Raw genomic sequence first — 21570 nt, 5'->3', positions numbered from 1 at the left:
GAAAGCCAAAGGATGCACAGGTTGCGTTTATCCCAAAGACCAGTAAGGGGGGAGCCTCTCTAGATCAATGGGAGTCCTTAATAGATGTATGGGTGGATGGGAAACAGGTTCAGGCTTATTGTAAGGGCAGACCTGGTGGCCAGACGTAACACACTGAATGGGGAGGTGTTTATCCGTTGTGTACATGGGGATGAGGTACCCTACCCTACTGCAGAGGTTTACCTGGAGGTGGATAATGTTTCTTATTTGATCACAGTGGCAGAGAAGCTACCATACCCAGTAGTCTTGGGGAAGGATATTCCAGGGTTAGCAACACTGGTAGATCAGGAGCAGAGTTGCAACGTAGCAGACACTCGCCCACAGATGAAAATGCAAGACAGGGATAGTTCATGGGACATGTTGCCTTTCGCTGACTCAAATAGATGCAAGACAAGGAGCCAGAAGAGAAGAGAGATGTTTAAGGGTACTAAACTGGTAACAATGGATCCAAACCCTGAGTTTTACAGTGAGTTGAATAAGGCAATTCCTGCAGACATAGCTAAAGCTCAAAGAGCAGATATGTCCCTGAAACCATTCTACACAGGGTTGGTTGAAGATGGGCATGGGGAGGCAACAGGCCCCAAGTTTAAGCTAAAAGGAGAGACTCTGGGTCTGATTGGGATGACTAGCTGCCCTACCTCTTATTAGCCTACAGGGAAGTCCCACAGGCCTCCACGGGTTTCTCTCCATTTGAACTCTTGTATGGTCGGAAGGTGAGGGGTCCACTCAACGTCCTGAAGGAGGCCTGGGAGGGAGTGGAGCCAGAACAGAAGATGAATGTTCTGACGTTCGTCCTGAAGATGCGGGACAACATGCAAGGTCTGACTGAGCGGGTGCAGGAGAATATGCAGTAAACTCAAGCCAAGCAGCGGAAGTGGTATGATGCCACCGCCAGAGATAGGTCACTGCAGCCAGGCCAGCGGGTGTTAGTGTTGCTACCTACATCCGAAAGCAGCCTTCTCGCAAAGTGGCAGGGGCCATACCTGGTACAGCGGCGAGCAGGCGAGGTCACGTATGAAATTAGCACAGCGGAAAAGAGGAGAAAAAGCCAGATTTTTCACATCAACATGCTGAGACAATGGCATGAGAGGGAGAGACCAGTGGAGCAGCAATTTTTTGTGCGGGCAGTGGGGGAGGAGGAAGAGGTGGAAGAACAGTACTTTCCGGTCAAACAGGAAGTAACAGTGGAGATCAACCTGGACCACCTTTCCAAGGCCCAGCAGCAGGAGCTAATGGCATGTGTTCCGGAGGGGGTGGTCAGTGGCAGGCCGGGCAAGACGCCGTTGGTCAAGTATCACATTAGGCTGAAGTCACTGCGTCCAATTCGGCTCCCCTGCTACCGGATTCCAGCCCAGCTGCTCCCAAAGATCAAGGAGGAGATTGAGGCCATGCGGAACATGGGCATCATTGAACCATCACACAGTGAGTGGTCAAGTCCAGTGGTGCTTGTACCAAAGAAAGATGGGACCTTAAGGTTCTGCATTAGAAAGGTAAACTCAATTTCGACCTTTGATCCATATCCCATGCCAAGGATAGACACTTTGATTGACCGCCTGGGCAGTGCTAGGTACCTGACAACGCTTGACCTGAGCAAAGGCTACTGGCAGGTGCCCATGGCAGAGGACTCTTAAGCACTGACAGCTTTTAGAACACCTTTTGGCTTTTACCATTTCTGTTATATGCCCTTTGGCTTGCAGGGGGCGGCAGCAACGTTTCAGCGCCTCATGGATAAGGTGTTGGAGGGGGCGGAGGCCTACTCTTTGGCGTACATCGACGACGTGGTCATCTTTAGCCGGTCATGGGAGGAGCACCTTGTCCAGGTGAAGGAGGTGCTGAGGCGGCTGAAGGACGCAGGGCTGACCATCAACCCTCAAAAAAGTGCGATGGCCCAGCAAAAGGTGCAGTATCTGGGCTACTGCATCGGGGGAGGGGCCATCAAGCCTCAGGTGGGGAAAGTTAGCGCCATCCTTGAGACCCCTGTGCCAACCACCAAACACGGTCCTTCCTGGGCGTGGTGGGGTGGTATAGGCGGTTTGTCCCGCAGTTCTCCACAAGGGCGGGTCCCCTGATTGACCTCACACGCAAGTCAGCTCCGACCAGAGTGGTTAGGAGTGACCAATGCTCTAAGGCCTTTGAGGATCTACGTCCCATTCTACAGAGTCCGGACTTCTTTCAGCCCTTCCTGGTGCAGACGGACGCATCTGGAGTAGGGCTGGGGGCGGTCCTGCTGCAAGGGCCACCCCGGGAGCAAAGGCCTGTGGTGTTCCTGAGCAGGAAGTTGTTTCCAAGGGAGACGAGGTACTCGACCGTGGAGAAGGAGTGCCTTGCCATAAAGTGGGCGTTAGAGTCTCTGAAATAATACCTGGTGGAAAAAGACTTTGTTCTGGAGACCTTCAGTGGCTGTACAAACTGAAGGACACTAACTCCAGAGTGACTAGATGGTATTTATCATTACAGCCATTTAGGTTCACGGTGAAGTATAGGGCGGGTTCAGACAACATTGTGGCAGACTACCTTTCTCGAGTGTACGAGGACAGACACTCTTGAGGGGGGAGTAATGTGACAGAACGCAAGGCATCTGCCACGTAAAGCAGTGAATTTTATGGCAGTCCAGGATAAGACATAATGTGTGAAATGTGTCATGTCAATATGGTGTTAAAGGGGGAAAACCGGGTGTGCATGTTAATTGATTGATTGTTAATTGATTGTGACGCACATCTGATGGTATTGCCCAGGTGAATAAAGGTGTGCCGCACAGCTCAGTGAGGGGGCTGGTTGGCAGGAGCACGTGCTATGAGAGGAATTGTTATGCACAATAAAAGCCTATTTCGTTTATGGAAGTCCTGCGGTGCTTGCGTGCCTTTTTCATCTCTGACCGAAATGACCGCTCGGTCGCACTCTTTCACAGCGTCACTCGACGGGCCCCCCGTCCAAGTACTGTCGCACGACGGGCCCTCCCTCAGTACAGTATTGTACTCCCTGGATATACTTAGGTTCAAATATGCGCTGTTAATAATCTACCGGTAGTGTCAAATGCTATTTATACACCTAATAAGGCAAACTTATCTCAGTTATGGTTGTTATTTTTTGGGAAAAAGTAGCAATTTCTACCAAAATCATGCTTATCCTACATGTACTTTAGAACTATCAAAAAACTATTAAATGAAATGAATAAGTTCTTAATGTTTTTTGTATTTGTGATAAGCAATGATGATTGCTGGGTAATATGTATGTTGTTGTCCAATGTCAAGTCTCTATTTGATCATGTGACGATAAAATACGCTATAGTTACACCAATTCGAAGGTCACGACAACGCGGTTTATTGGGCACAGCACAACTGAACGTGTAGCAATACCTTTTAAGCATAAGAGTGGAAGCAGGAAAAGGCAAGAGAAAAAAGAACAAGATGAGAAGGCAGCAAAGCTTCAGAAATTAGATTATTTTTTAACTAGACCATCAACTAGTCGCCAGCCCACGAAATCCGCCACGGACGACCCCTACACGGACATCCCCTAAACGGACGTCCCCCCTGCTAGCAGCAGTGCAGCAGTTCAGCTGGGATCAGTCTCCCTGTCCTCAGGGACAGGTAACCCACGGCTATTGTGATAGATTTCAAGCCAAGTTATAGCCTACATACATTATGGTCGGGCAGGATAACTAGGTTACAAGTTGGCTAAATAATAGTGGTCACTACTGGGTGGATAGCAAATTATTATGTTAAGCTAGCCAATAGCCTAGCAGGGTGCTAGGGAGGCTATTCCTAGGACGGGGGGGGGGGGGACATCTTGCACCTGGGCCCGTCGTTACTACGTTATGCCACTGGATGGATGACAGCGGATTCGCTGCTTCAGGTAGGTCTTGTCATTACGTCAAGTCATTAAATATATTTATTAACTGTGTCTCCTTTTAACATTACATTAAATCGCTTGGTAACGTTAAAGTTGTTGAAGTTGGCAGCTGACGCTAGATGCTAAACAGCTGATTGCTATTTAATTAACTTTCCGTAACCATGGCTACAAAGAGTTGACGTTTATCACCACAAAAATACTGAAGTTAATGTAAGTGTAGTTTGCAAGACTATGTTTAAGACACAATTATCTTGATTTGGCTATTTATAGAGTTGTCTGTCACTGATGTGGAAGTGGAGGAGGGTGAGGAAACAACTTTGCCACTGCCACAGGACAGTAGCTCACTGGCACCATCTAGCTCTGTACAGCAAGCCAAAGGAGGTAAGATGTGTTGTGCTTGCAGACATCCCAACCTGCAGAGACTCATTTCAGGGGGGTGGCTCCCCTCCCCCTCGGGACGCTATCCGGTTGCTGTCCCCCCTCTACCAGAGCTTACCCCCCCCCACCAGAAATGACCATTTGACAGTCTCTCGCTCGCTATAAATACAAAATCCCCGATCTCAGGGAGATTGTATAGCAGTTGCCGGTGTCAGGGAACCGCTATTGAAATGCGGGAGCTTCCGGGAGACTTGGGATGTCTATCAATGGAATAATATGTTTTGTTAACAAATTATAAGACGCTCATGTTTTGTTAAACCAAGCGAAGTCGTTACTGTAGACCTTCTGTTTGTGCACTGTCCTCTTTTGTTTTTCTAATCTGTATTGTTTTGTTTTGTGAACAGGAAAAAGAAAGCGTGCAAACGAGGACTTAATTGACTATATGGAGAAGGCAGACAAGATTTTTTTATTTCAGCAGGGAGATGATGCAGAAAATGGAGGCAGATAAGGGCGCTCTGCTGGGTCTTATGGGGCGCATGGTGACGGCAATAGAGTACCAAGCCAATAAATGAAATATTCATTGTTATATCTAACTATTTATGAATTTAAAATATCAGTATCTATTTATTCTTGTTTTTATATTTAACTATTTATTAATACAAAATTATAGTTATCCATTTATTCTTGTTCTTCAGTTTTAAACATGTGAATAACAACTCAAACTTAAATTGATGAGATGTGCAGCTTTTATCAAGTAAACAGAACAAAACACAGTTAAGGGGGGAGACTGTAGGGGACTGTTCGCAATTGAATTATCTATGCAGTACAAACATTTATTCTTCTCTTCTGTTGAAGTAGCTCATTATGGCTGCCCTAATGTCGGCCACTTCCAGCTCACCATGCTCAGGCAATGCCTGACCTGGAGGCTGAATGTTGAACTGCCTGTCATGCTCCTCAATGAAATTGTCAACATGCTCTTCACAGATATTATGAAGTACACAGCAGGTCAAGGTAATTGTCTTGCTCAGCTCTAGCTTGCAGTCAATTCTTTTGAGAAGACATCTCCATCGCCCCTTGAGTCTCTACAACTGAGCGCGCACTGCTCAGTCTGTAGTTGTACGTGTATTGCTCTGCTGACAGTCTGCCAGTGTCGGTGAAGGGCTTCATGAGCCAGTTCTGCATGGGGTAAGCCGGGTCACCAATTAAATGGTGTCCAACGTTAATGCCAGAGATGGCCATTTTGTTCTTTCCCAGTAATTCCCCATCATTTAGTAGCTCCCATAGATGGGACTGCCTTAGCACTCAAGCATTATGCACACTCCCTGCATTGCCCACACACGCATCCCAAAACAGGCCTTTCCCATCCACAACTCCTTGTAAGACGATCGAGTGCCACCCTTTGCAATATACGTTTGTATAGCCAACATTCAAATTACTGGTAGGTATTCCTCCATTGTTGTTACAATGACTTCAATGTATTATGACTTGTTGTGTGTGACAATGTTGTAATGACTTGTTACAATGATTTCCTGCTGCGTTGCAAGGACAACGGAGGCGTATGACATAATAGCCCTACTCTGGCTCTCAGTTGGTGGAAAATCAAGCTGATTCTTAGATTAGAACCAGCACCGAACCGCAAAAGCACCGGCCCAGAACCAGCACGGCTTTGGTGGAAAAGGGGTATTACAGATGTACTGACAGGCATAATTAAAAAAAATCCAGAATACACAAAGAATCAAGTATTTGGTTCCGGTTATGGAGAGGTGCTGAGAGGCTGCACGTTATCAACTCTCCTGCAGTTCTCAAATTAAATCCTTAACCCTTGTGCTGTCTCAGGGATCAACTGAGAAAAACCCCTAAATGTTTTTTTTACTAAATAAAAAATGTCTTCAAAGCATTGTTTACTAATGGGGAATGCAGTCAGAGGCTACAAAGGTGAAGCAATAATACACCTCTACTTTAGTAAAGAAAACTGTTATGACAGGTCTGCTGTAATAAAAACGACTAGTTGTCCACTGATTAAATGTAGTCTTTCTGCAATGTGAAGAGGTAAAGCCTGCATATTCACAAATGTTGTGATGAAGTACAGGTTGTTTCTTCATGCAAAATAGATTAGGAGTTCAAAATTCAATGAAGCTGCTTTATTTTAGGGGTTTTGTGAAGGTGGGTCATTTTTGACCCTAAGGACAAGGGGAGTGTACAGACCATGCCGATGAGGGAGATGAAGGGGAAGATGGCAAATGCGTGGCTAAAGTCGTCGATGCTGGCGTTAGCACTAACCCAAGCAATGCAGATGTCATGAACAAGGGTTGCCAACTTCCTCAACCCCAAATGCGGGTCCCTCCCTCCCCCCTCCCTCCCCCCTCCCTCCCTCCCCCCTCCCTCCCTCCCTCCCTCCCCCTGCTAATGTATGCAAATTCTGTGCCTGATGTGATGCTAGTTAGGGACTTCCATGGTTAATGAGAGGGCGCGTTGCGCGCGCGCAAATTTTTTGACTGATTTCAGCGAAAAATAGTTTTTGGAGCTTGAAACAAACAAACATAGCCGTTTGTCCAATTGGTAAAACGTTGTCTAGTGAAGGTAATTACTTTTACGTTTCTTAGCCTGGTTTTCCATCTTTATATTGTCTCAAATTAGCTTTCGATCTGTCAATGTCACTGTTGTGTGTAAGCGGCACTAATTAAGTGCTGCATACGTTCATTTGGAATTTTCCACCGGAGCTTTAGCTAGCTGGCTAACATTGCGTTCTCTCCTCCTGTGTTCAATGACTCAATTCATCAAGCTGTAGCTAACGTTAGCTAAGTCTATGTCAACAGATCTCCTGGGTAACTTAACGTAGATATACCAGAACATATAAAAATGATTGAAACCATCATTCACCAAATTCAGTCAGGTAAATCGCCTAGGCCAGGAGTGCTTTCAGCTTCTGATGGTCGTCTGCACTGCTGATGCAAAGCCCTTCGCGTTAATATTTCCATGCACTCGCGCTCCCTTCTGACACCTGTTCGCAGTTCACTGAATATGAATACCGGCCGGCAACGCTGTGATTGGAAAACAGGACTGGAGCTGTCCCGGACGGGACAAATCAAAATCACCCATAAATCGGGATGTCCCGGACAAATCGGGACGGTTGGCAACCCTTGTCATGAATGCCATAGAGGGGATGGAGAAACGGGTCACAAATAAAATAGACAGTGTGTTCCAAGTAATTAAAGAAGTTACTGAAAGAATGAAAATAGCAGAGGAACGCATTTCAGGGGCAGAGGGTGAAGTGGTTCAGCTTCGTACCCTCACTAAAACTATGGATACTCGAGTTAAGTTGCTGACTGTGAACCGAAGTCGGAGGAATAACCTTAGGCTTGTGGGACTGTCAGAGAATGAAGAAGGGCGAGATGCGTGCACGTTTTTAGAAAAACCGATTCCTTCAGTTCTAGGAATGAAAACTAGCACACCGCTAGCATTGGAGCGTGCTCACAGAATTGGCCCGCAGCCCCAGAACGTGAACAACAGCACCTCCGCCCAGAACTCTCATCATGAACTTTCTTAACTACAAACAGAAAGAAGAGGTGCTAAGGGCGGCTAAAGTGAAGGGGTCGTTTAAATACACCGTTCGACTATTTCCAGACGTCTCTGCCGAAACTCACAAGAAACAGAGAGCCTAGGATGGAATACGACAGAAGCTGCGTGAGAGGGGAATCGACAAACACAGGGTTGTCTTTCCTTTCCTTCTGACCAGGGACGGATTATAGGGATGGAGATTTGAACTGATTTCACTATTCGAATAGTATCTGTAGGCCGTGAATCGAAAGGCCAGAGACGCGCTCGGTGTTTGTCCCTGGCTTGGGAACCACAAGTCACCTTTGGTTAGATTCTCAGGGAGATAATTGACTCGTTAATATCTGACTCCAATTTTTGACAATGTGCACAAGTGCGTTACCTGTAACCTTGAGCGCTAAACAGTTAATGACATGAAACTCTGACGTAGGTAAAAATCGTCTGCTTGATCAGAGCACCGACCCTAAAGTATGCGTGTTCACTAAACAGTCGTTTATCTCTACTATAATATGGATTTTAACCATAGTAGACCTAGTAGGATATGTAATCGATCACTCAGAGGCTCCGGTAAATTCCTTCGGAGCGTGGAGATCCACTGTAAGTGACTCAGAGGCCTTAAGTTAAAACCTACTCCAAAAGTCTATGTTTATAATCAGTTAGCCGCATCAACCAGACTAGATCAAAGTTTTCACCGCCGTAGCTTGATAGATACGTTTCAAGGAGAACAAGTAACTTTAAAATGCACACATTAATAGTTTATTATCTAAATAGCAAGATAATCAATACAATGATAATGAAATATCATCAAGTACAAAACATACCTTCAGAGCAATGGTTAACAAAGGTATTCACAATGAGGACTAGGCGCCTAACGCACCGGAGCTGTATCGTAAACAGAACTCGAAGTGATTGGTAAAAACTTCTTCCTATATACACCCAAACCTGACTAAAATGGGGACACCGGTCATGTGACAGAAAAGTTGTCGAACGCATACAAATTCAAATTGGATCATTAATCAAGACTGCAGTAGACCAAGTGGTGCCCTTGCAAGACAAGGGAATATGTTAAACATATGTTGGTCTGCTGCAGGCACAAACTCTGTAAACCCTGTACATGTACATGTTACAGTGTTAAAATTATTACTAGAATGTAACACACAAAATAAGAAACAAAAGCATATCAAACATGACATTTAAAGCTGTTTAGAACCTTATTTTCAAGAACACAACTTTTAATGATAATTTCAGAGTCTTCCTCTGTCCACCTTCCTCTTCAACTGTTGAGACCACCTCTCCAGAGGTGTGTCATCAAGGTGTGATTGTCATTTTAGCATTCATGCAAATCAACAACTGTCCCAGACGAGTGTCTGGGTGACCAGTGACAAAGGGGCTGCCAAAACAGCCCTACATATCCGAAATTATTTTCGAATATCCGGATAATCTATTTTATGAATGTGGTTCCGTTATGTAATTAGCCTGACGTGACGCAAAGCATACAGTAAACACATGAACCACCACACATTCTGGCAATAATTGGGACTATTAAACTATTAGATTAAATAAGGGTTGAATAAAGAAAACAAATGAAAGATCAATTTATTAACATGACGAAAAGACAATGAACTTGAAAAAACGCTGCGTCTTCAGACGTAGGCTCTTAATTTGGCGGAAAAGCGATTAGCCTATTATTATGTGAAATAAAAAGTAGGTTACATTGGCCTAAATTAAACACATTGGGTAGGCTATCCTCCATAAAAACGAAAGACACAAGGAGAAATATTGCATATTAACTTGGATATTAACTTGGAACCGGAATCCTATAGGATACGGTGCGCCACCACACATTGCGAACATTAACAGCCGATAACGCTAGCTCTACATGGCTACTGGTAAGAAAATAAATAAGCCACAACTGCATTAGCCATACGCATTTTTATTCAGGAGAATTAGCATGTAAACATGCTCAGGGGAGAGGCTAGTATGGAGTCCATTTACGAGCAGGCCGGCGTAGAAAAGACTGCAGGAACAGAGATTGTTGCGTGGTACTGCTTAGCCAGGACACTATGCTTCTTGTAGCGCCAAATGAAATGAAAGGAGACTCGCAGCAGAACGCAGGCGTAGCCTACCTTTTTTGATGGTTTTCATCATTTTCTAACGTCACAACTATTAGAATTCACAACATGACGCGACGGTTTTTCAATAAAACTTTTTTTTTAAAATCAAACTACACTCATAAGTATTCGAAAAAAGTATTCGAATACTAACTTACTTTAGGACATCCGGATATTCGATTAACCACGCCCATCCCTACCGGATTAAGACATTTTGAGGCCTGGGGCTAATTACCAGAATGAGGCCCCTATATCACCCCGACGCACATCATGACACGCACACAAACCCAAATGACTTTGTAGCTCGTTGTTTACCTTACTACAGTACGAAATATGCGTTATTTGTGATTTAATAACATTTCGCTATAGAGTTATTGATCCCAGAAATTTGAATCTGTGAATGTCATGCCAACTTTACCGAACTCGCCAAGTGCACTGACAGATCAGTGCTTTAAAGCAGTAGCAGAACTAAAGTTTTATACATGGGGTGGCCAAGGGGTGACCAAGGCTACTTCAGGGGGTCCATAGTCTTGGGTCACTGTTTTCATTAATATATACAGCATAATCTGAGTCTATAAGTGCTGGAACATCATAAACACCAGGGACTTATAATAGCATTTCTGTGTTACAGAAATAACACAGTGCATAGTTTATTACAAAACAAAGTGAATTTACACACCCCAAAAAACACTGCAATTTGACTTGACAGGTAGCAGAAATCAAGCAGAAATTGACTTGAAAAATATAAAAAACTTGGTGCCCAACCAAGCCAATAAAGCCAAGTCACTCATTTAGTGGCAGAATCCATTGTTATGTCTACAAAATTAATTTAGATATACTATAGGTTTAGCTAACTTGCAAATCCTGAGGATAGCCTACTGTAGCAGACCTTTCTATGTGACAACGGACAAGGGTGTTTTTTCCCTCGGGAGTTGCCGTAGGCTTGATGGTGAACGCATTTGTGAAATCAGTGAGGCCTGTTCGAATAGCGATGTCAAGAAGAGCAGTGGTAAAATACAAGTTATGAAAAGAGACCGCGTCCGTGTCTTTTTGTCCACAGGATCATATACAATTAGATCTAAAACAAACTTACAAAGAGCTCGGTTACACTACCAAAGTTGAATTAGTAATGTTGTTAGCAATGCTAGCGTTATTTTGATAGAGATAGCTAGCCTATAACATTTCACTGGGTCTTGCAGTTGTTCGATTAACTGAAATTATTATGAAATGTTATGTTCTACTAGCCATTAGCCAACTTTAGCAAGTCACTGTATTTCAAAGCCCTGATAGTGTAACTGAAACGACAAGGTAGCCAAAATAATTCCTCTTTCAAGTAAAAAGCCCCCGTCAAGTGTTGAGCATTAAATTAGCTGCATGGTCTGATCTTGAGACAGACACTTTTTTGTTCTAAAACCGGATAATAAACTGCTTCAAAATTGAAGCCGCACAAGCACAAGAAAACTGTAAAATCGGAGTACAGTTACTGACTGTCTCAGTTTGTCTGTTATTGGAGTCAAAGTTCTAACATTAACTTACACTACTGTAAGTTAACTTATTAGCTACTGTAGGCTAATCAACATAGCCTTCGTAAAAAATGTTCAGGAAACCTAAACCCAATGCAAACCTTAAAACTTAAGTCAAATATTATGCCTTTTTCCAATCGCGAAGAGAGCTTGTGGAGCAGTGGAAACATTCTCTACAAACATTCTCGGCTGTCTGTTCTTATTCTTCTGTATCTCGTAACAAACGTGTCTCTTCGATTTGAATAATGCACCGCAACGCAGCAAAATAAATGCTTCTTTCAACAAGAGGTCAAATGAGATGTCAATCAGCATCAAATTTCCAGCAGCGAATTACATTTTGGGGTGGCACCCTCTGGCTCCGCTACTGCTTTAAAGTCCACAGAGCCACTCTATAAATATGATCAGTTTAAACAGGTGACTCACCATCACCACATCAGTGATATTAAAAGGCCCGTTTTGGCAAATTCTGTGCCTGATGTGATGCTTTGGGTCTTCCACGCTTAATGCGAGCGCTCGTAGTGCGCGAGCGAATTCTTTTGGCTGATTTGAGCGAAAAATAGTTTGAGCTTGATGTAAAACAAACAAACATAGCCATTTGTCCAATTGGTAAAACATTGTCTAGTGAAGGTAATTACGTTTACGTTTTTTAACCTGGTTTTCCATCTTTATATTGTCTCTATAGCTAACTTTCGATCTGTCAGTGTCACTGTTGTGTGTAAGCGGCACTAAGGGCTGCATATACGTTCATTTGGAATAGACCAACCGGCCTGGGAGAAAAGGGGGCCGGCTAACCGTGTCGCTCAATCTTCTTCCAACATTTTTACACGTCCATCTCGAAGACGAGTTCGTTCAGAATCAGCTACGTAGCAGGTCGACTGACTGATTTCCTTCTCATACAGTCCAGTAGCGTCACAGTGCATTTCCCTGTTGAAGCCCAGCTTCAATGGGCTGCTTTGAACAGTTCTTTTCAGTGTTTTGAAACTATACGGTCATTGGATAAATGCTGTGATTATGTCCCGCCCACGGACACTCAGCATCTCAGGGGGTGAATGGAGGAGTTGGCTAGCCTGGACGCTGGGCATCTGCTTGATGATTGGAGAGTCTGTCGAAAGACTGCATCTCCTTTTGATTGACAGCCATTTAGGACTATAAAAAGTCGCCGAAGCTGTTAGAGCTCAGTCCTATCGCGGATTTTGGCCCCACTCTCGTGCTTTCTTTGACCGCACATTATTTTTGTTTTCACTCTGAATGTTTCTAATGTTATGCGCGGTGCCGTTGACCCACTCGGCATCTGGCAACCTGAGGCCCCCCTGATCGAGAGGCCCAGGGCTGCAGCCCCGGAAGCCCATTGCCTTAATCCGGCCCTGCTTCTGACACACCGGGAACAATCCAAACTGTTCAACACGCCCGCTGAGGTGGAGCACTTCGTCGAAGGATTGGATAAAGAGTGAAGGTAGCGGAGGACAATTATGTGCATTTAAGTATAAGCCAAAAATATTCAGGGCGTTTTTATTATTCACATCTCCGTAAAAAAAAGGCTGGAGGAAAGGCTTAAAGTTTTAAAGTACGCTAGGCAGCGGGCTGTTTTCTCCACGTGTGGGCAGTAGGCTAATATAAAATAGCTAACCTTGATTTGTGTGTGTGTGTTGTCGTTGATGGCGGCGCATTTGGAGGATCCAAACTCGGACAAGGGCATACTTGTGTGTATGTGTGTGTGTGTGTGTGTATATATATATATACACACACATACACATACACACAAGTATGCCCTTGTCCGAGTTTGGAGTGTGTATATATATATATATATATATACAATAACTGTTTCTGAAGGAATCAGGTACTTGATAACACAGTACTCATTTAACTTTTGCTCATTCTGTGCATTTCTCTCAGTTCTAAAGAATTTAGGTCAGGTCAATACTGTTCTATATCGACCAATGAGTGTTATTTTTGTCAATTCAAAGCGGCTTGATTTCATTAGAGGCTTGGATAGCCTTTTAGTCGAGATGCAGACTAAACAGCATGTTCTGCTGAGTTCATGACAGGAGTAAAAGTAGACTAGCAGTGTTAAGGGTTGAAATAAGTTAACTGGCAGGAAGAAAAAGGGTAGGTCCATCAGCTGTTAGTTCCTCACATACGTGTGGACCAAACTACTAGGGGGGAGGGGGGGGTCCACTAGGGACAGCCTTATATAACAAGGGATTTAATGGGATTTGAATTTATGTTCAATGCATGTGTTATGTTTTCTTTTGTGCTTCATATTTCTGCTTTTTGGTTATGCTTCTCAATGGTAAAGATTGATAGGAATGGTGTGTGGCAGATGGTTATCGCTCACAAGCGGGGATGTCTGAAACTGGAAAGGTAAAATGTCTTACTTGGAACTGTAGGGGATTGGGCAATCTCAAACAAATTAAACAGGTAATGGACAGAATAAAACAATCACAGGCCAAAGTAGTTTTCCTACAGGAAACACATATGATGACAGAAAATACAGTTAAGATAAAGAGGAGATGGCAGGGTCAGGTGTTCTGTGGCAGATTTGTTACTGTCCAAGGTGTTCTGTTTTCAGAAAAATCTATCTCATAAGTGTATATGGCCCTAATGATGACAATCCTAGTTTTCTCAACTACTTATTTCACACTATTTCCTCTCTGTCAGGTCTTCACATTATGGCAGGTGATATGAATTGCACATTGAACCCAGTTAAGGATCGCTCAACAGGTTCTGACAATACTCATGTCAAAACTAGAAAAATTATTTCAACAATTCGTGAAAGATTTAAATTTGTTGGACATTTGGAGACACCTCAACCCCACCTCTACAGCGTACTCATGTTACTCTAGCACATATCAAACACACTCACGCATTGATAATTTTGATAATTTTTAACTAACCCTAACCCGCAGAACTTCTTCCCATGATAGCAGATTGTCAATATCATGTTATAGTTATATCTGACTATGTTGCAGTATCATTGGTATAAGCCAATGACAAGATAGCTACTGTTCTTCCTAAATGGCGCCTGCAAGTAGGATGGCTCCAAGACCCGTCATTTATAGAATTCTTAGGTACTCAAATAGAGTTGTATTTTGAGACCAATACATCTGAAACATCGGCATGCATAAGGTGGGAGGCTTCAAAGCTTTCATCAGAGGTCAGATTATGGGATTTTGTAGTTTAAAATCCAAACAATCTAGACTAGAAATGAAACAATTAGATGAGCAGATTAACCAATTACAAAAATATATATTTCAGGAATATACAGTTAAGGTGGATGACCATAAATTAGTGGTCGTTAACAGGCTTCTGCATATGTAGATAACGACCCCTTCATTTGAATCAGGTGTGTTGGAGCAGGGAAACATCTAAAATGTGCAGGACAGGGGGTCCCTGAGGACCAGGGTTGAAGACCTCTGATTTAGAGATTATTATGAAAAGCTATACAGTTCAGAGCGTCCTCCGAATCAGGAGCTCCAGTCACAGTTCTTAGACAACCTTAATCTACCCAAGATCACAGAGGAAGATCAGATTGATCTAGAAAAAGATCTTACAACACAAGAACTATCAGCAGCGACTGACGCAATGACTGCAGGGAAAACGCCAGGCCCAGATGGCCTCCCTGTAGACATCTATAAGAAATTCAAAGAAATTGCTAGCCCCTCTTCTAGATATGTTGTTGGTAGCGTTCCAAGAGGGTCTCCTCCCTGAATCAATGAGAGGAGCCTTAATCACTCTGCTACCAAAACCAGGGAAAACTAATACAAGATGCGAAAACATGCGTCCAATTAGCCTCCTTGACTCAGATACGAAAAAATTATGTAAAGTTATTGTAAAGAGATTGGAAGCTCTTTTGCCTAATCTAATAGGAGAGGACCAAACTGGATTCATTCAACGCAGGCAGGGATTTAATAACGTGAGAAGGCTTCTCAACGTCCTTCATAATCAGGAGGGACAACCAGACACTGCCATCCTGTCACTAGATGCAGAAAAGGCCTTTGATAGAGTGGAGTGGCCCTATCTATTTGACCTCTTGACAAGGTTTGGGTTTGGGGAACAATTCTGCAAGTGGGTTAAGATTCTTTGTAATAATCTCGTGGCAGAGGTTCTGACAAATAATATGGTGTCCAAATCTTTCAACATCTCCAGGGGATGTCAGCAGGGGTCACCTCTCTCTCCCCTCCTCTTTGCAATCTCCATAGAACCCTTTTCAATAGCAGTAAGAGAACATATGGGCATAACTGGCATTACTCTTGGTCAAATAGAACAGTGGTTCTCAACCCTGTCCTCAGGGACCCCCTGTCCTGCTTGTTTTAGATGTTTCCCTGCTCCAACATACCTGATTGAAATGCATGTTCGTTACCAGGCTTCTACAGAGCTAGATAACGACCCATTTATTTGAATCAGGTGTGTTGGAGGAGGGAAACATCAAAAACATGCTGGACAGGGGGTCCCTGAGGACAGGGTTGAGAACCACTGAAATAGAATATAAAATTGCCTTATTTGCAGACGATGTCCTTTTTCTGAAACAACTTAGTAATTCTTTTCCTGCCCTGTTAGATACCATAAGTGGATATGGGAAGATATCTGGGTACATGATCAATACTTCAAAAAGCATTCTAATGTTGCTAAATGAGAGGGATGGGCAACAGCCCAATTATGGCACAACCGTGTTTCGTCCAACTGATTGCTTTACACATTTGGGCATAAAATAGTTCCAAAACTCAAGAATATTGTCCCTGCAAACTATGACCCCCTCTTTGAAGGTATTTCTAACTCTATTGAAAGATGGTCATCTTTACCCGTATCCTTGATTGGACGCATAAATATTTTGAAAATGAATGTTTTGCCTAAACTTCTATATCCGTTTCAGAATATTCCCCTTCCACCTCCAAAACACTTTTTTTCTGACAGTTAATAAGTTGTTCACTAATTTCATTTGGAATAATAATGCCATACGATAGAGGAGAACTTCAATGTCCTAATTTACAGTGGTACTATTGGGTTACTCAACTTAGAACCATTATGTTCTATTTTTCTTCTCAAAGTACTCCGTCTTGGGTTGACAAGGAATCTTCTACAATCTCTTCTGGCTTATCCTTAAACCTATACTTTAATTCAGCTGAACTCAAAAACCTTAGGAAAAACACCTTTAACCATATAGTAATGAATATGATAAATGTTTGGTATGAAGTCAAGAGATACTTACGAATTCCTAACAACTTGTCTAGTTTTAGCCCCATCTGGGGTAACACAACTTTTAAACCAGGGAGGCTTGATGCTGGGTTTAAAGTTTGGGCAAGCAAAGGAATAAAGACAGTTGCAGATTTAAACTCGTCCAATCAGCTCATGTCCTTTGGGGAAATAGCTCATTCTTTTGAAATTCCCGGAAAATACTTCTTTAAATACTTACAAATAAGACATTTCATTTCTACCTCCCAACAAAACTCTTTAATGAAACCCCCTCTATCTATTTTAGAGAGGGAAATGACAAAGGATTGCTAAAACAGAGGTTTAATTTCATCATTTTATGATATCATAATTTCAGGATCACAAGAAGCTAGAAGCTTGGAGTAAGGACTTAAATGAGTATATGAATGCAAATGATTGGATGAAGGCATGTAAGGGGGCTCAAACCCAAACAGTATATGTAAGACTGAAACTACAACTGTATAAGTGGTTAATGCATACTTATATCTCTCCAGCGACACTACGCAAATACAGTGAAAACATCCCTGACACTTGTGTGAAATATAACAAATTCAAAGGCACTTTGTACCACTGTATTTGGGAATGTGAACACATAATGAACTTCTGGAAAGAGGTTAGCGATAAGATAAATATAATTTTAAATATTAGTTTCCCTTTGTCTGCAAAATCATTCCTATTACACTTATATCCTTGTCACATTACACTAAGAAGTAGAGATTATTCTTTCATAGACATGAGTTTGTTACAAGCAAAACATTTAATTGCCCTACATTGGAAGAACGTCCAAGCACCTAGGGTAGGTAGTTGGATGAAAGAAATGGCTATGAACATGTCTATGGAAAAAATTACTTATATTGTGAGAGGTAAATACGGGAAATTTGAGGAAATATGGAATCCATTCTTTTCATTCCTTGAGCATGGTGGAGCTGACGGGATGACACTTAATGGAGAAGGTGTTTGAAAACTTGTAGAATCTTGCGATAAGCTTGTGTGTATTTTTGGTGGCCAAGCCGCGAAGCCACCTTAAGTGTTTCAACGTATTCTTCTTATTAGGATTCCTCCGTAAGGAGGAAACCTATTGTTATTGTTAGTTTTATTGGGATTCTTCCGTCAGGAGGAAACCTATTGTTATTGTTAGTTTTATTATTCTTGTACCATGGAAGTCAATGGCAGCCCCTAGAACCCTTAGATAACTTTGAGAAATTTGGCACACTCATTAAGGACAGTTCCTTCTATACCTACACCAAGTTTCATGTCTCCCACTCAACCACTCTAGCGCCACCAATGGGTCAAAGTTGGACTTGTGTTTTCACACGCAACTTTTGAACCGTATGACTGATTTTCAAAAATGGAAACCATAGGATTCCCTGGATCAAGCCGAGTTCAACGCACCCTATGACGTCAATTTCCGGTTATATAGATTTTCTGCTATTTCCGGTTTTATCAAAAACATTTGAAAGCCTACTCCTCCTACAATTTGTCAAATCTTCTTCAAAATGACCAGAGAGGATTTTCAGACCAAGCCTCACAAAAGTTATCGATTAGAATTTTGATCCTCACAACTAGTCTGGCTAGTCTGGTTTGTTATATGTTTTAGATCTATTACTTTTATCACTTGTATTATTGTTTTTGTTTTATGTAAAGCACCTTGAGCTGCAATTCCTGTATGAAATGTGCTATATAAATAAAGTCTTACTTACTTACTTACAACCGTTTGTCCGGTACAGCCAATCAAATTCAGCAGAAAAGCAGCCAAACAGGAAGTGAAGTCATATGTCAGCAAATCTTTGAGATATCAACACCAAACTTGGTACGATGACCCGTAACCCTCTTCTGAGGATATCTACACAATTTGGTGTCATGTGATTACTGGGCGTGGCCACAGGAAGCAAAATGTGTTTTGGCCAATAACTATTGATTTGATTTCCTTTATTGAGTGATTCCTTTGTCTCATGATATCTTGGGATATCCCGTGTGTGACTCATAATTTGTGATAATAGCCGAATTGATGCGGCCGCCATTTTGAATTCATTGAAAAATGTTTTTTCTCTACTCATTCTACACATGTTGTCCAATCTTCACCAAATTTTGCAGAGATTATCTTCAGACCAAGCCTCACAAAAGCTACCACACGGTTTTCTGATTTTCGAAACCGTTTCTCCAGTACAGGCAATCAAAATGTGCCGTTTAGCCAGCAAACAAGAAGTTGGGTTGTATCTCAACAAATCTTTGATGGATTCACACCAAACTTGCTGCGTGTACTTGTTACCCTCTTCTGAAGATGTCTAAAATGTTTTCTGGGTTATTTGACTGCTTGGCCACCTCATTGCTGCTTGCAGCTATATTTGGAATTGGTCAGATTTGTTATCCCCTTGGTAAGTCTGCAGCATTGATTTTTCTATACAGTTAAAATTTGTCAAGAATAAAAATGTTTCAATGGTTCGCAATGTTTGGAGGAATCCGCCATTACTGCTTGCAGTTATATTTATTAATATTATAATAATATATACCTTCTTCTGCCATGGGAGTCTATGGCAGCCCCTAGAACCAAATGGTCAGAAGTTGTGAATTTTGGCACACTATTTGGGACCAGTCCCCTCATCAATTTCACCAAGTTTCATGTCTCCCATTCCAACCATCTAGCGCCACCAATGGGTCAAAGTTGAAGGTGTGTTTACACATGTTACTTTCGAACCATATGCCCCATTGTCCAAAATGAGGTATCGTTAGATTCCCTGGATGAAGACAAGTTCAACGCACTCTATGACATCATACCCAGTTCTATAGATTCTCCGCCATTTTGAATGTTAAGGAAAAGCGTTTTTTCGCTACTCCTCCTACAATTCTTGTCGAATCTTCTTCAAAATTGCCACAGATGGTCTTCAGACCAAGCCTCACAAAGATTATTCCCTGGAGCTTTGATTTTCGCAACCGTTTTGTTATTTACAGCCACATCAAATTTATGTGGCTGAATTGATGTGGCCGCCGTTTTGAATATAAAGTTTTTTCGCTACCTCTCCTATAAGGTTTGTCCAATCTTCACCAAATTTGGCACAGATCATCTTCAGACCAAGCCACACAAAAGACATCACATGTTTTTTTTGATTATCTAAACCTTTTGACTGGAACAGCCAAACAAAGTCATATCTCAGCACCTCTTTACTACATTGACACCAAATTTGGTATAGGGACTAGGGACACTGTTCTAAAGATGTCCAAAACAGGCCATGCCATTTCACCTCCAGGTGGCACTGCAATCAGCAAATTTGGCACCATTTATCTTCAGATCAAGCCTCACAAAAGACATCACATGTTTTTTTGATTTTCTACACTTTGACTGGAACAGTCAATCAAATTCGTCAACCAAGCCACCATAAAAGTGAGGTAATATCTAAGCACCTCTTTACTGCATTGACAATAAATTTGGTATAGGGACTAGGGACCTTGTTCTAAAGAAGTCCAAAATAGGTCATGCCATTTCACCTCTAGGTGGCGCTGCAAAAAGCAAAAATTTGGCACAAATTATCTTCAGATCAAGCCTCACAAAGTTTTCACATGGTTTTAGATTTTCAAAACTGTTTTTCCAGTAAAGCTGATCAAATTCGGCAATGAAGCCGCCAAAACAATAAGTGAGATCATATCTCAGGAAATATTTGCTGAATTGACATCAAACTTGGTACAGGTGTTCGGGACCCTGATCCAAAGAGGTCCACAAAAGGTTGTGTCATCTAACCACTAGGGGGCGATCCTGTGTGACATGTTAAATAGTGAAACCAGCTGAATTGATGTGGCCGCCATTCTGACTGAATGAATAAAACGTTTTTGGTGAATATCAAAAATTCACCTAATTTGGCACAGATTATCTTCAGACCACAATCACTGCGACACGTCAAAATATAACTGAATTACAGCTGTTTAAACTTGGGCCAAATCTGACCATGCTTGCCACAGGAAAAACTGCTCATATTTTTACCCAGTAACTGAAATCTGTGATTTCCTGCACTGAGAATAGCTCACTAGGATAAATTGGTGTCCTGGAAACGTCAACGTCAGAGGTTCGAATCCAGCCAAAGCTGACAAGCTTGTCACGTCTCTGATTCTCTGTTTAGCGAGACTGTAAGCCACTGCAAAGGAAGCCAGGTACACCGCAGTCACTAGATGTCGAAAGTTCCTTCTGGGTCATCTGACCTGCTTGGCCACCACATTGCTGCTTGCAGCTATATTTGTTTTACTTTTTCTCCTTTATTTTCTTATTTTTTGTTACTGTTTGTCTTTATATTATTAATATGTTATATTTGTGTCATGCTGGTGCATACGTGTACCTCAATTGTCAAAAATCAATAAAGATATTTGGGAAAAAAAGAAAGAATCAAGTCTTTAATCAAGAAAAAAAAACATGTGCAGTAATTAGAAAACACATAGGTAAGGAATAAAAAGGCCTGAAGTATTAGCTTGTTTTAGCTAATATCCATTATTTGTACATAAGTTTGGATAAAAGCGTACAAATTATTCCAAATGTTAGCGGGAACAAAAACCTTCTCCATCAATGAAACAGAGAACACATTCATTGGTGAATGAATGGACACCATAAGTCCAGTCTATAACTGTAAACACCAAAATCCTGTAAATGTAACAGTGTCTAATTGGAGTGCTGCTTTGTAAGTTTCTATGGGTGTATTTTTGTCACTGTCACGTACATAAACAGCAGATTTACATACTCATTCAATCACACAAATATACATGTTAACTTTATTTTAGACAAGAACCATCCCACTCCAGTTTAATGTGGATCCTTACCTTGCTGGAGTTGGGGATGTAGATGGTGGGCATGTCAAAGCCACACTTGTTTAGTCCAGGTCGCTTACAGAGTTCCTGGACAATCTGCATCATCACTCTCTGGTGGTTGA

General features: G+C 42.2%; 1 protein-coding gene across 1 annotated transcript in view; it reads right to left on the bottom strand.

The window, feature by feature from the left end:
• The window catches only part of LOC146253737 (uncharacterized), a 55530-nt gene that overhangs the window by 9405 nt on the left and 24555 nt on the right, over positions 1 to 21570 (bottom strand). Inside the window, exon 7 of the mRNA XM_084678274.1 lies at positions 21461 to 21559. Coding sequence (XP_084534400.1) covers positions 21461 to 21559 — 99 coding nt within the window. The remainder of the gene's footprint in view (positions 1 to 21460; positions 21560 to 21570) is intronic.

Source organism: Hypomesus nipponensis, chromosome 17 (genome assembly GCF_054491055.1).
Source record: "Hypomesus nipponensis isolate SF chromosome 17, ASM5449105v1, whole genome shotgun sequence".
In the NCBI taxonomy this organism is placed as follows: Eukaryota; Metazoa; Chordata; class Actinopteri; order Osmeriformes; family Osmeridae; genus Hypomesus; species Hypomesus nipponensis.
Note: the sequence above shows the minus strand (reverse complement) of the source record. Positions and strands in the feature narration are given on the sequence as shown.